This window comes from Microtus oregoni, unplaced genomic scaffold (assembly GCF_018167655.1).
Source record: "Microtus oregoni isolate MIOR12 unplaced genomic scaffold, Mior012 000405F_ref0000497, whole genome shotgun sequence".
NCBI classification, from domain to species: Eukaryota; Metazoa; Chordata; class Mammalia; order Rodentia; family Cricetidae; genus Microtus; species Microtus oregoni.
Window position 1 is genome coordinate 30,893 of NW_024545015.1, and position 13,756 is coordinate 44,648.

General features: G+C 38.4%; 1 protein-coding gene across 1 annotated transcript in view; it reads left to right on the forward strand.

Moving 5' to 3' along the window:
• Window positions 1–13,617, forward strand: part of LOC121445728 (phosphorylase b kinase regulatory subunit alpha, skeletal muscle isoform-like) — a gene marked incomplete at both ends in the record, with an annotated part of 38,590 nt that extends 24,973 nt beyond the window's left edge. The window contains 5 exons of the mRNA XM_041647876.1: window positions 327–407; window positions 5,295–5,393; window positions 8,642–8,788; window positions 11,481–11,534; window positions 13,495–13,617. Coding sequence (XP_041503810.1) covers window positions 327–407; window positions 5,295–5,393; window positions 8,642–8,788; window positions 11,481–11,534; window positions 13,495–13,617 — 504 coding nt within the window. The remainder of the gene's footprint in view (window positions 1–326; window positions 408–5,294; window positions 5,394–8,641; window positions 8,789–11,480; window positions 11,535–13,494) is intronic.
• Between the last annotated feature and the right edge of the window lie 139 nt (window positions 13,618–13,756).

Here is a 13,756-nt window from a genome sequence, read left to right on the forward strand (position 1 = left end):
AAGAATAATGGGCTAATATAAGATATAATAGTTAATAAGAAGCCTGAGCTACTAGGCCAACCAGTTTATAATTAATGTAGACCTCTGTGTATTTATTTGGGCCTAAACGAATGTTGGATCTGGTGGGACAGAAACCCTAGTCAACACCCAACTTCTCAGAGACCCCAATTTAAGTCACCGTGAATTCCTTAATAGCCAATGTTGAGGTGTGTGTGTGTGTGTGTGTAAATTTGCTCCTATTTATGGTTTTTTATTTAAGGATTATATATCTAGTAAATGTTTAGTGGTTATGATTTTCAAGTTATATCTTGATTATTTTATACCAGGACTTTGGGATATGGGAACGTGGAGACAAGACCAACCAAGGCATCTCAGAATTGAATGCGAGTTCTGTTGGAATGGCCAAGGTACATTATATTTCTTATTTTTACCAAATTTAGTCAGTGGAGTCTGGTTTACCTTTGTCACAGATAAAACTTTAGTGTACATGCAGACCTATCACACTGTTCTTTAAACCGCAGACAAAATTCAAATTCCTCCATGAAACTATGAATAAATAGTATCAAAAGCTTTTTGTGAGTTCCAGATTTGATACCATATGGCTTTTGTGGCACATCTCTGTTTATATATCCTACAAGGACAACAAATTTAAAACGATATTCACTATTTTTGCCATTGAATAAACTAAGAGAATCTCTTTGTCCCTGCATAGTCCAGTCCACCAAGCTTGGTATCAGATAGCAAACTCTGAATCCTCCATCCCCTTTTACTCTTCTCTGTCTCCCATATCACTGTCACCTTTCCACTTGGCTATGTCTTTTCATTCTACTAGCTCTTATTTTCTCTAGAAACAGGAAGAATTTATAAAATAGGATAACAGGAGTAAGTTCAGACATTATTATGATGAATGTGCATTGCTCAATCACTCCTACTAAATGTTTAGGAAAGATGTGGATTGATTTTTAAAAAGAAGTAAATACAATATATGCTGTGTTATTTCATAATGATACTGAAAGTTTAAAACTAAGTTAGGCAAAATAAAGTCTAAAAACCAAAAGAAATGAAATATAATTCAAAGCAAAAACTATTACATGGAATAAAGAGAACAAATGGGTCATAAGAGACTTTTGACACAAATATAATGAATAAAATGTGGTCTGGAATATATTTCAATTTAAAAAGAACAAATATATTAGAAATACAAGACAAACAGAAACAATTATATAAATAATTTAACAGCAAACAATTGTGAGACAGCAAACCCAAAATAAGGTCCTAGTAAGTTCTAGGCAAGTGTTCTGCTGAGTTCCATCTGTTGCTCCTTCCTTTTTATTTTGAAATCATTTTAAAGTAAAGTTTCAAGAATATCATGGAAGAAAGTCTATGTATCATTCATGCAAGGTTTACTAATATTTGTTTATCTTTCCCTCTTCCTGGTTATACACATATACATATGTACACTTAAATGCCCACACAGGTACATACACTTTTCTGAGCTAATTGAAAATGCACAAACTGCAGGCACAGTGAACTACTGCTACTCAACACTTCATTGTGAACTTTCTCATACTCTTGTAACCATGGTTTGACCAAAATCAAGAACTAAGTGATTATACATAACACAGAACACATTCAGGTTTTAAAATTATCCCAGTGTCATTTATAATTTAAAAATCCTTGCAACACAGTATCCAGACCAGGCTAACAAGTTACATTTTGTTGTAACAGTTTTTAGCTCCACCAGTCTAGCACAATACTTAATAGTCTTGACTTTGCTGACCCTGCATTTTTGAAAAATACAGACTAGTTTTTGTTTGATTGATTGGCTTAGTTTGGTCTTAGGGTTGGAGTCTTCTGCCTATACACTCTACTATTGATGTGTACTACCACCTCTAATACTTCACTTTTTGTTTGTTTGCGGTAATATCTCATAGACCAGGATGGCCATAAAGTCATTATACTGCTAAAGGTAATCTCGAACTGATCCTTCTGCCTTTGCCTTCCAAGAATTACATGTGTGCAACCCCACTCCATGCTTCCCACACAGCTCCATGGCCCTTGACTCTTTGCTACCCAGCTCTAAACTGGTTATTCTATGTATTCCAAACCAATACTTTTATTTTGTGTGGTACTTCTTCATGATTCAGGTTATGTGTTTTTAGGAAGACCATCACAAAGGCACTGCTATCCATCATCTGTCATCAGAAAATGCATGTTAGCCGGGCGGTGGTGGCGCACGCCTTTAATCCCAGCACTCAGGAGGAAGAGGCAGGCGGATCTCTGTGAGTTCAAGGCCAGCCTGGTCTACAGAGCGAGTTCCAGGACAGGCTCCAAAGCCACAGAGAAACCCTGTCTCGAAAAACCAAAAAAAAAAAAAAAAAAAAAAAAAAATGCACGATATAAATTTGTCCCATTACCATCGATTCTGTCTTTGATCACTAAGGTGTTGCCCAGTAGCTTAATCTACTGTAGTTTTGCTATTCTTTCCCATTCTGTTAATGAGTTTTTGGTGCTTGCTCAACTTCTACTTATCCTTAGGTCTCTCAGTTTAGGTGTTATTTTTCCAGGGAAATCACCCAGAAATACTTCGTGCTCCCAAGACAAGGTCAGGCTGGCCTCATAATTGAGGAAATAGAGATAACCAATAAATACTTGAGATAATATCTAACCTTATTGGAAGTTTAAAGCAAGTGAATGCAGAAACATACCTTTAAACTCAAAGTAGAAAATTAAGATATTTTGTATTAAGAAGAGTACTGTTATGTACTGCTAGTATAATTTATATTGGTAAATTATATATACATATATATGTATATATATTTAACATTGCATCTCAAAATTTTCCGTACCCTTTGGCATAGTGCTTCTACTTCAAGAAATTAATGCTTAAATATTTCAAAATGAAAACAAATAATTATTTGTTAGCTGAACAATAAGCCTGCTATTCTGTGTGCTAGATATTGTTAGAAATACCAACCAGGACCTCGAAATATTTGCAATTTGGCAAGAGATATTTATCAAAGTGTTATTTCTACAACAACAAAATGGAAGATAGCCTAGGTTTACAGCAATTAGTAAATAACCAAATTTATTTTATTACAATCATATGAGACAATATTATACCAAAATAGTTTCTATAACAAAGAAAAACTTATATTCTATATTAATTATAAAAAGGTACAGCTAAGATCAGTGGTACATGCTAATAATCCTATTACTTCAAATGGCAGAGGCAGGAGAATCAGAGTTCATGGTCAGCCCGGACTTTATGTGTATCTGAGACAAGCCTTGGCTACATGAGACTATGTCTCAAAAATATCAAAAAAGTCAAAAATTTTTTCAATCAAGAAAAAAACATTTTAAAAGCAAGATACCAAAGGAGAAAACTAATAGAAAACATCAATAACATTAACAGTAGGCTAATGGATAGCTCCATGGGTAAAGTGCTTGCCATGCAAGCTTAGCCACCTGAGTTTAATATCAGAACCCATGTAAAAGTAAAGACAACTCATTCTCCAAGTCATTTTCTGTCCTTCACACATGCACCATGGCACACACAAACCTGAACTCACACATACACATCATACACACATATATGCTCATATAGTATTATTAAAAGAAATATTAATAGGCTGATGGGTTGGCTTAGCAGGTAGAGGTGCTTGCCACCAGTCCTGATGACCTAAGTTCAATTCCCAGAACCCACATGGTAGAATAAGGAATTCTATGAGCATGCCTCACCAGTGTACACAAAATAAATGTTCTTTCAAAAATTAAAGTATGTTTTACTTTTGTCATCAGAAACACATATAGAAAAGCAAGAAATTAATAATTTCTAAAAATTCTTTTGAGACTGTAATCAGAGACAGCTTTTGTTTTCCAGCCACCCAGACCCAAATAATCACACAGAAACTATATTAATTACAACAAAGTTTGGTCAATGGTTCAGGCATATTCCTAGCTAGCTTTTACATCTTAAATTGACCCATTTCTGTTAATCTATGTGTTGCCTTTAGGCTGTGGCTTACCAGTAAGGTTCCAACATCTTTCTCCTTCAGCAGCTACATGGCGTCTGCCTGACACTGCCTTCTTTCTCCCTGCATTCAGTTTAGTTTTCCTGCCTAGCTCTATTCTGCCCTGCCATAGGCCTAAGCAGCTTCTTTATTAACCAGTGGTAATAAGACATATTCATAGCATACAGAGGGGAATCCCACATCATGAGACAGAATCTCACAATATAATTCAGGACAGCCTCAGATTTCCAGCCCTTCTGTCTCAGATATGCACATGCCCCCACACTTGGCAATTTTCTTAAAGCATGATTTTACTTATATTTAAAACTAAAAAATCAACCTCTCAAAGTAGAGCCTAGTGATGATGACTAGGATAAATGGAAGGGGAAGAATTTAAATGATCAAGGGGTTCAAAGATTTAGGTAGACATGAGGAATAACTTTGCAGATCTGTTACTATGGAGAATCACTACAATCTATGAAAACACAGTGTATATTTTTAAAAAAAAACATGAAAACTTTTCCTTTGCATTACCAACTAATAGCATTTGTTTAAAAGTTAAATATAGTATCTTTTTAGGACATTTGCCTCTCTATGGAAACTCAGCTATGAGTCAGTGCCTAATAATTCATATATTATCTTGTAGCCATACAACTTTTAACATGTACTCATTTGTTTCTCAATTTTTTGATAGGGTCTGACTATGTCAGTGTTTAGCATTTTTGTTGTTTTTTGTTTTTATTTTTGAGACAGTTTCTCTGTGTAACAATCCTGACTTTCTGGAACTCACTCTGTAGACCAGACTGGCCTCGAACTCACAGAGATCTGCCTGCCTCTGCTTCTCAAGTACTGGAACTAAAGGCATGTGCCACCACTTCTTGGCTGTTTAGCATTTCTTATGTGCTAGTATCTTAGTTGGAGCTTCCCTGCTGAAATAATGATTCCCTATAAATCCATAGACTATGTTCAAATTACTCTTTTAAAGCACACTACTTGACTGGATAGTGATGTGAACTCAATTTTAATTTTCCCTTGGGCAGTATGTGAGACAAAGTAAAATTCATAAGCTCCTAGGAATAAATAATGTTATTTTATTTTCTGTTCCATTAAATATAATCAAAGGCAACATCATGTAACATTGATAAGATACTAAGAAGAAAATATATGTATCATTCTTGATTTTTCTTTTCTTTTGGTTCTGGGGTTTGAACCCTGGGCATTACACATACTAAATATGTGTTCTGCCACTGACGTTGCCCTTTCTTCCATTGCTTCTTACAGGCAGCCCTGGAAGCACTAGATGAATTAGACTTGTTTGGTGTGAAAGGTGGGCCACAATCAGTTATCCATGTTCTGGCTGATGAAGTACAACACTGCCAGGTAAGGAAATAATGGACCATGGAATCACAAATTTTATTCTTGCCCAGATTCAGACTTAGCACAGGCTTTAGCTTAAAGAGAGCAGTTCATCACATTATTATTACCATGTGATCAGAAACATCTTTATCAACCATTCTATACTAAGATAAACCTGATACTAGCATGAGCTATAAGATAGATAATGTTTGTCTTAGTCAATGTGCTGTTCCTGTGAAGAAACACCATGAGTGCAACAGCTCATAAAAAAGCATTTAATTGGGGCTTGCTTAAAGTTTCAAAAGCTTTAGTCTATTATTAACATGGTGGGAAGCATGGCATCATGCAGGCAGACATGGTGCTGGAAAAGTAGCTGAGAGTTCTTTATCTGGATCTGTAGGCAAGAGGGAGAGAGAGATACAGGGACTGATTTGGGCTTCTGAAACCCCAAAATCTACCTCTAATGACACACTTCCTTCAATGGGGCCATACCTCTTAATTCTTTGTAGTAGTACTACTCCCTGCTGACCAAGCATTCAAATATATAAGCCTGTGGGAGCCATTCCTAGTCAAACCACCACATTCCACTCCCTGACTACCATAGGCTTGTAGCCATAAGATAATTCAACATTGTGTTCAGTCCATCTTTGAACGTCTCCATAGTCTATAATAGTCACAACACTGTTTAAAAGGCATAAGTCCAAAAACCCTTCTGAGACTCCTGGCAATCTCTTAATTGTAAAAGCAAAATAAAAAAAAAAAAAACCAGATCGCATGCTTCCAACATACAGTGACACAGAATATACATTATATTCCAAAAGGGAGAAAGGGAATGCAGTGAGGAAATACTGGATTAAAGCAAGACCAAAAACAAGCTGGGCAAACTCCAAACTACATCTCCATGTCTGATGTCAAAATGTTCTTCTGATCTCCAACTCCTTCCAGCTTTGTTGACTGTAACACACTTCTCTCTCTTGGACTGGCTTCACTCACTGTTAGCAATTCTCTTTGGCAGGTTTCCCATAGCTCTGCCATCTCCAACATTTTGGGATCTCCAACACAATCAAGGCTTCACCTTCCCCACTTCATGCAGTGGCCTCTCTGGGCCTCCATTCAGGGACACCCCTAAACATGTCTGGCCTCCGTGGCTTTCTTTGCAGTGAAGAGAAATTCCACAACCCCTTTCTTGTATCCCTGGCTCTTAAGCCAGAATCATATAACTGAAGCTGCCAAGTTCTGCTGCTTGCTGGGGCTGGGACATCTGGTTCAATTTTATCTGCATGAGCTTTCTGTTTTCTGTGGTTTTCTTCACTGCTTAAAAATTTTCTTTAATTCCTTTTCACAAGTTGGAAACTTAGCTGGGTGGGATCTTGCCATGAGGTCACCACTCTCTTTATTCTATTTAGCATCGGGCTTTTCTTTTAGTTTTTTATCTCCCTTAACACTGAACTTAGTGCCATTACACTTCCTGGTGCCCCCCCTTTTCCCCAAACTGTACATTATGTATTTTTCTTTGCTCAGCTTGCTGATTTTCATTATAGACATGCATAAGAGTGAACACTAATAACCATGAAACAGAATCTATACTAGGCTGTTTTGAAATCTCCTCTGCCAATGCCATTAAACCAGAATTCTTCAATTTATCATCAGGCAAACTTTTGACAAGGGCATAAAGCAGTCACATTCTTTGCCAAAAATATCACAAGAACAGTCTCTAGGCCACTTGCTAATATTTCTCTCCTCTGAAACCTCTTGAGCCAGGCTGTCATAATCTACATTGCTCTCAGCACCAATATCTTCCACATTCCTAATGGTATTGTCCATTAAACCCATTTTAAAGCATTCAGCTGCTTTACTAATCTAAAGTCCCAAAGCCCACACATTCCACCAACAATATGATCAGGCCTGTCACAGTAATACTTCAGTCCCTGGTACCAACTTCTGTCTTAATCTGTGTTCTATTGCTGTGAAGAGACAGCATGACCACAGCAACTCTTATAAATGAAAGCATTTAATTGGGGTGGCTGACTTACAGTTTCAGAGGTTTGGTCCATTATCAGCATTGCAGGAAGCATGGGAACACACAGGCAGACATGGTGCTGGAGGAGCTGAGTGTTCTACATCTGGATCCACATGCAGCAGGAAGAAAAAGACACTGCGACTGGCTTGGACATCTGAAACTTCAAACCACCACAGCGGTCTTCTTGTCTCAGTTATAATTATAAAATGAACCCACCATAGTATAACCAGCTATCTATTGCTATTATATCAAGGGCCTGTGGTTTCATTTTCCAAGAATCATTTTTTGTAAGCATAAAAAGGAAACAAGATATGACCTAAGTGTTCAGAAGGGTGGATCCGAAACATTGTCCCTTGTTTTCTGCTTAGATTTTTGGACATTAGACTATTAGTCTGGTAAAAGTTCACCCTTAGTTTTGTTTATGATTGTCACCTGTATCAAAAGTTTCTTTTCTCTGGTATGTGAAATTTCTCCTTTTCTTCAGCCCTGATTGTATCCTATAAGGTATGCTAGTGAACATAATTTCAGCTTCTAATTTCGAAAACATTTTCTGTGGATAAAATATGTCATGGAAGAAGAAAAGGATCATTTGTAGATAGGAAAAAGATTAGCAGGAGTAAAATGGGGGTATGGAAATATGGGTGAAAAAATAGCTAAGTGCAATGATATATGTGTCTAAAATATAAAGAAACCCATTATTTTTCACACTTGCTGAAAATTAATTTGAAAATATCTTAGAGGCATAATTGATCCTTCCCCTACTCTTCCCAGAAGCTGTAGTTTGTCTTAGTTTTATTATTTAAAATTTATTTATTATTTTGTGTGTATGGGGGTTTGGTCTGGGTATATATTTGCACCATATTCATGCCTTGTGCCCATGCAGGGTCGAAAAGGGTGTTGAAGTTATGGATGGTTGTGAGCTGCCCAGTCCTCTGGAAGAACAACCAGTGTTCTTAACCACTGATTCATCTTTCTAACCTCAGCTTTATTTTTATCTAGAGCCTAAGAAACCAACAGGGTTGTGTGTGTCCCACAGATGCTTTCCAATCACAATGGGGAAGCATTGAGAGCAGGACAAAGAAAAGGGATTCAATACCAAGCAAGCTACTTTTAGGATCTCACTTTTTAATAAAATTTGGGTTTTATTCTGAAAGCTTTTGTTCCACATAAATCTTTTTGAACCAAAGCTCCTGGTCTCACCTCTTAACAAAAGTATCTAATAATAAACTATATTTTGCTACCTTTCTCTTAGTCAATCCTAAATTCACTGCTGCCCCGGGCTTCAACATCCAAAGAAGTTGATGCCAGTCTGCTGTCAGTGATCTCTTTCCCAGCCTTTGCTGTAGAGGACAGCCATTTGGTAGAGCTCACCAAACAGGAGATCATCACCAAGCTTCAGGTATGTACACATGTGCCTTTCTTCTCTTTAGAGCTGGGAGTTTAAAGGAAGATTAGTGCTTTTAGGCCTTTGAGTATAACATATGCCAGGAATTTCAAGAAACCTTTAAGTTACGCTCTTGTCAGTAGTTTCTCTACAAAGCTTTCAAAAGCAGTCATTACTGTTGGGAATGGGACATACACTTTGGAGAACAGTTGGCATACTCTTATATATAACTTTAGTATATATGCACATATGTAATGTGTGATCCCACAAACATCCTTACTGGTGTGGGAGAATTGTCTGTATTCTGTCAATCATGTTTTAAATAAACGCTTATTGGCCAGGCAGGAAATATAGGCGGGAAAACCAGACAGGAAGTAGAAATAATGTAATGAGAACAGGAGAATTCTGGGAAGGAGGAAGTTGATTCCTCCCACTCCTGCCCAGACCACTGAAGCAGCAGGATGTGATCTGCCCCACTGAAAAAAGGTACTGAGCCACATGGCTAACATAGATCAGAAAAATGGGTTAATCAAGATGTGAGAGTTAGCCAGTGAGAGGCTAGAGCTAATGGGCCAATCAGCTTATAATTAATGGAGACCAATGTGTGATTTTCTTTGGGGATAAACAGTTGTCGGGTACTGGGCAGGACAGAAAACACAAACCACAAGCCAGGCCCCCTTCATGTTACACCTTACTCCTCAGTATCTCCCCTAAAATTGATAGTGTACACTCACACGAAAACTCACAAATGTCTGTAGCAGCTTCAGCCATAATTGCAAGAACCTGGAAACCACCTTCAACTGAGAAACAAATTATACTCTATCCCTATTGAATACTACTCAATAGTAAAAAGAACAAGTTAATAATCTCTGAGATAGTATGATTCTTTTTTTCACACTAAATCCTGACCACAGCCTTCCCTATCTACCTACTCTACCTCCCCTCTCCCCAGACTCATTACCCCCCAAAGTGGATCAGGAATCCTTGATAAGTGGTTGATTTGAGGATCACATTAGGGAAGATATAAAAGATCTGAAGCATCTTAAGGCTTCAGAAAGTAAAGAACTCAAAAAGGGTTGGGAATGGCTGGTCATGGTGGTATGCACCTTGAATCCAGTTCCTGGGAGGCAGAAGCTGGTAATCCTCTGTGAGTTCACCAGTCTGGTCTACAGAGTGAGTTCCTGGACAGCCAAGGTTTACATAGAGAGACTCTGTCTCATACCCCCCCCCCCCAAAAGAAGATTGTTAATGTCAAATTTCTTCTTGCAGTAGATGGTAATTAACACAGAAACCCACAAGTGGACAATGTGCAAAGAGTAAGAAGCCTTTGGAACACTCAGCCCTAAATGGGTTGTCTTCATCCAAAACCCTGGCCTCAAGGCTCAGGAATCTATGTGGAAGAGGAGTCATAAAGAGTTTAGGAGACAGAGCTGGTGAATGACTCAAAGGAAACAAACAGTGCCATCCAGACATGATAGGACTGATACCATGTTAACTCAGAGACTGTGACAGTACTCACAAGATCTACTCGGGTTCAAACCAGACAAAATCTTAGTATAGAGAAGGGGAAATGAACACAAAATCCCATCCTTAACCAAGAAGTTATTTGCAATTGATGTCTGCCAGGAAGAGAAAATCAGTTTTCTCTAATGGAGTGTCAGTGAGTGTTACCAATCACACTCCAGGGTAGGTTCCATGTCTAAGACAACACAGATTGGATGCTATGTTCTTTATTTTGGTACTTTTGTTTGTTTGCTTGTTTGTTTGTTTTTTGGTGTTTTGAGACAGGGTTTCACTGTAGTTTTAGAGCCTGGCCTGGAACCAGCTCTTGTAGACCAGGCTGGCCTTGAACTCCCAGAGATCCTCCTGCCTCTGCCTCCTGAGAGCTGGAATTAAAGGCATGCGCCACCACCGCCTGGCCTATTTTGGTACTTTTAATCTTCCTGCTTTTCTTTTTGTTTGTTTTTCTTTCTTAGAGAAACAGAGAACATGAAAGTTGGGTGGGTAGTGAGGAGATGGGAAGGATCTGGGAGGAGCTGGGGGACAGGAAAGAAAATGATCCAAATACTGAGTATTGGGTCCTTATGATTACTCAGGAAATACTTTACCCACTGGGCCATCACCTGAGTCCTGTGATGTGGGATTTTGAACTGGATCCTGGAATAGAATAAAAAAGGACAGTGATTGAAAACTCAGTGAAATCTAAATAGGTTTTATAATTCAATTAATATTAGCATATCAAAGTTAAGTTTTAGTTCTAATGTATGTTCCTGTAGTTACATTAGTTAATATAAGGAGATGAGATTTGATGGGCATAGTGAGAGTATGTAGTGTTTGTAACTTTTATAAGTCTAAGATAATTTCAAAAAATTGAAAATATATTTAAAAAATAAACTATGGTCTCTTGGGAGCTGTATGTACTGTGGGAAGAACTGCACAGATTGGTAATTAGCTTGTTGTAGGCTTGGCCTAAGGTGGACAGTCGTGGAGAAGATACTGCTAAGCATGCTGTTTTGGGGAAGAACCTGTAACATACTTCTTGCTTGAAAGGACATTGCTGCTGTTGCTGTTGCTGCTGCTGAGCTGATTTTGAGTTCTGTGTCTGTGGTGGTGAGAGATTGGTACATGGAGATGTTTGAGGATGTGCTTCTGCTTGTGGAGTCATACAGATATACAAACTTCAGGGCCTTTTTCTCTGTGTCCCCAGGGTCGTTATGGTTGCTGTCGTTTTCTACGAGATGGATATAAAACTCCTAAAGAGGTAGGTTTCTGGGGCTGGAGAGCTGGCTCGGCTTTTAAGAGCACTAGCTGCCATTACAGAGGTCAAAAGTTCAATTCCTAGTACCTGCATGGTGGTTCACAACCATCTACAATGAGATCTGGTGCCCTCTTCTGGTGGCAAGTGTACATGCAGGAAGAACTCTATACATAATAAATAAGCCTTAAAAAAAAGGTAGGTTTCCTTTCACCACAGGGAAATTGGGCAGAATTGTCCCTTTTCTTTGTAGCCTCATTCAGAGATAAGTTACCTTGCTGATAGAATTTTTGCAGATCATTAAAGGGAATAATAAGTGATGTTTGTTGTATTTATTGGACTTTGCTGCCAAGTTTTGACATCGGTAGTAAATAAATTAATAATAATAATATGTTCAAAAGTAAATAAAATAAAGGCTGTTTTTCCTTTCTTTTAGTTGATTAGTTTAAGGAAAGAACTACCGATAGATGCTAAAATCTATGGACAGTTTTAAATACAAATAACATTTACATAATATCCAAATATGCCCCCAAAATATTTAATCAATCCAAAGGAAAGGCACTTTCCATCAGTACATCTTTTTGTCTGCCTGTCGTAGTCCCTTTTCTGTTGTCTGGGACACAGTACCGCAGACTGAGTTGTAAAATGGGTACACTTGGGCTCACAGTTCTGTAGGCTCAGAATCAAGAGGTCCACATCTGCTGACAAGAATCCCAAGGTGTGATCCAGGGAGTACTGGTGTGCCCCAATCCCTTCTGGTCTCTTTCCTTTTGACAAAGCCAGAGGCTCAGTCTCCACCCTAATGGCCTTACTGAATCCTGATCTGTCCTGCAGCCTCCACCTCTAAGTTCTGTAGTTTATTCCATTTCTCCCCACTAGTACTTCACAATATGGATAAAATATCAGCCCATCAAGCCTTAAGGACACCAAACCTAAACTGTTCCAAGATTAGTAGTTTGTATTTGGTTAGTTATAAACAGAACTTGTTTGTGAAAATATAAGTTCCTTTAGTTTTACTAGTCAAAAGTTCTCCTTGAAAAAAAAAGTATGGCTTGGGCCAGCTTTTCAAGAACTATTATGAGTGCTTGTGTAGCATGCTCAATGCCCTGCGTTCCAGTCCCAGCACCACACAGAAGAGAGGAACTATGTTCTTTTTAAATTAAGTGTGAAATCTTGTCTACTTCCGCACTTCTACTTTCTTCTTCAGCCCGGAGTTTGACTTTTGCCCTTTTCTTGAAGTTTTTTCCATTTGGATTTCCACAGTACTGCACTCTCATGGTTCTTGGCTCTCTGTCTTTGGATCCCCTCATTCTGAAGACTTGCCAGGATTCCCTTCTTGTACAGGCCATTCATTCTTTCCCACAAAGGCCATCTGTGCCTAGTGTTGCCTCTCTCAGGTTGATTACAAAGCAGTCCTACACTGATGGTTAGTTAATATTGTCAGCTTGACGGGATCAAGGAGACGAGCCTTTGGTTATACCTGTGAGGGTATTAGTAGGTTAATTAAAGTAGGAAGATCTACCCTAAAAGCGAGTGGCAATATTTCCTGGGTTGAAGGCCTGGGCTGCATGGAAAGGAAAAGCTAGCTGCATTCCAGCATTTATTGTACTCTTCCTGACTGTAGAAGCAGTTGTGATCAGCTGCCGAAGCTTCTGCCACCTTCTCTGTCCTTCATGATGAATTGTACCCTTGAACTGTGAGCCAAAGTAAACTCTTGCTTCACTTGAGTTGATTTTGTCAGATTAGTTTATCATGGAACAAGAAAAGTAACACACATTTTCGTATATCTCTTGTGATTCCTTATTATTTCAAGACTAGTCATTGGACGTTTTCATAGAGCACTTGCTTCCCTGATGCCATCTTTGAAACAGATGGTCTAGTAAAACTCCTACTACAATACCTCTAAACTAAGGATATAAATCCAATCTCTGAGCGACAGGACAGACTTTATTCTATTTTTGTCTAGGATCCAAATCGTCTATACTATGAACCAGCTGAGCTGAAGTTATTTGAAAACATTGAGTGCGAATGGCCATTGTTCTGGACATACTTTATCCTTGATGGAGTCTTCAGTGGGAACGCAGAACAGGTAATGAGCTGGGAGAAGAGCTCTGAGCAAGCTGCTCTTGTTGTATCTTCTTCTTTCAGTTAATGGCTCTATCTGTATTGACTCCCCCAAATTGGAGTCTTCTGACTACCACATAGAGTTGTCTGTCTCCTAGAGACTT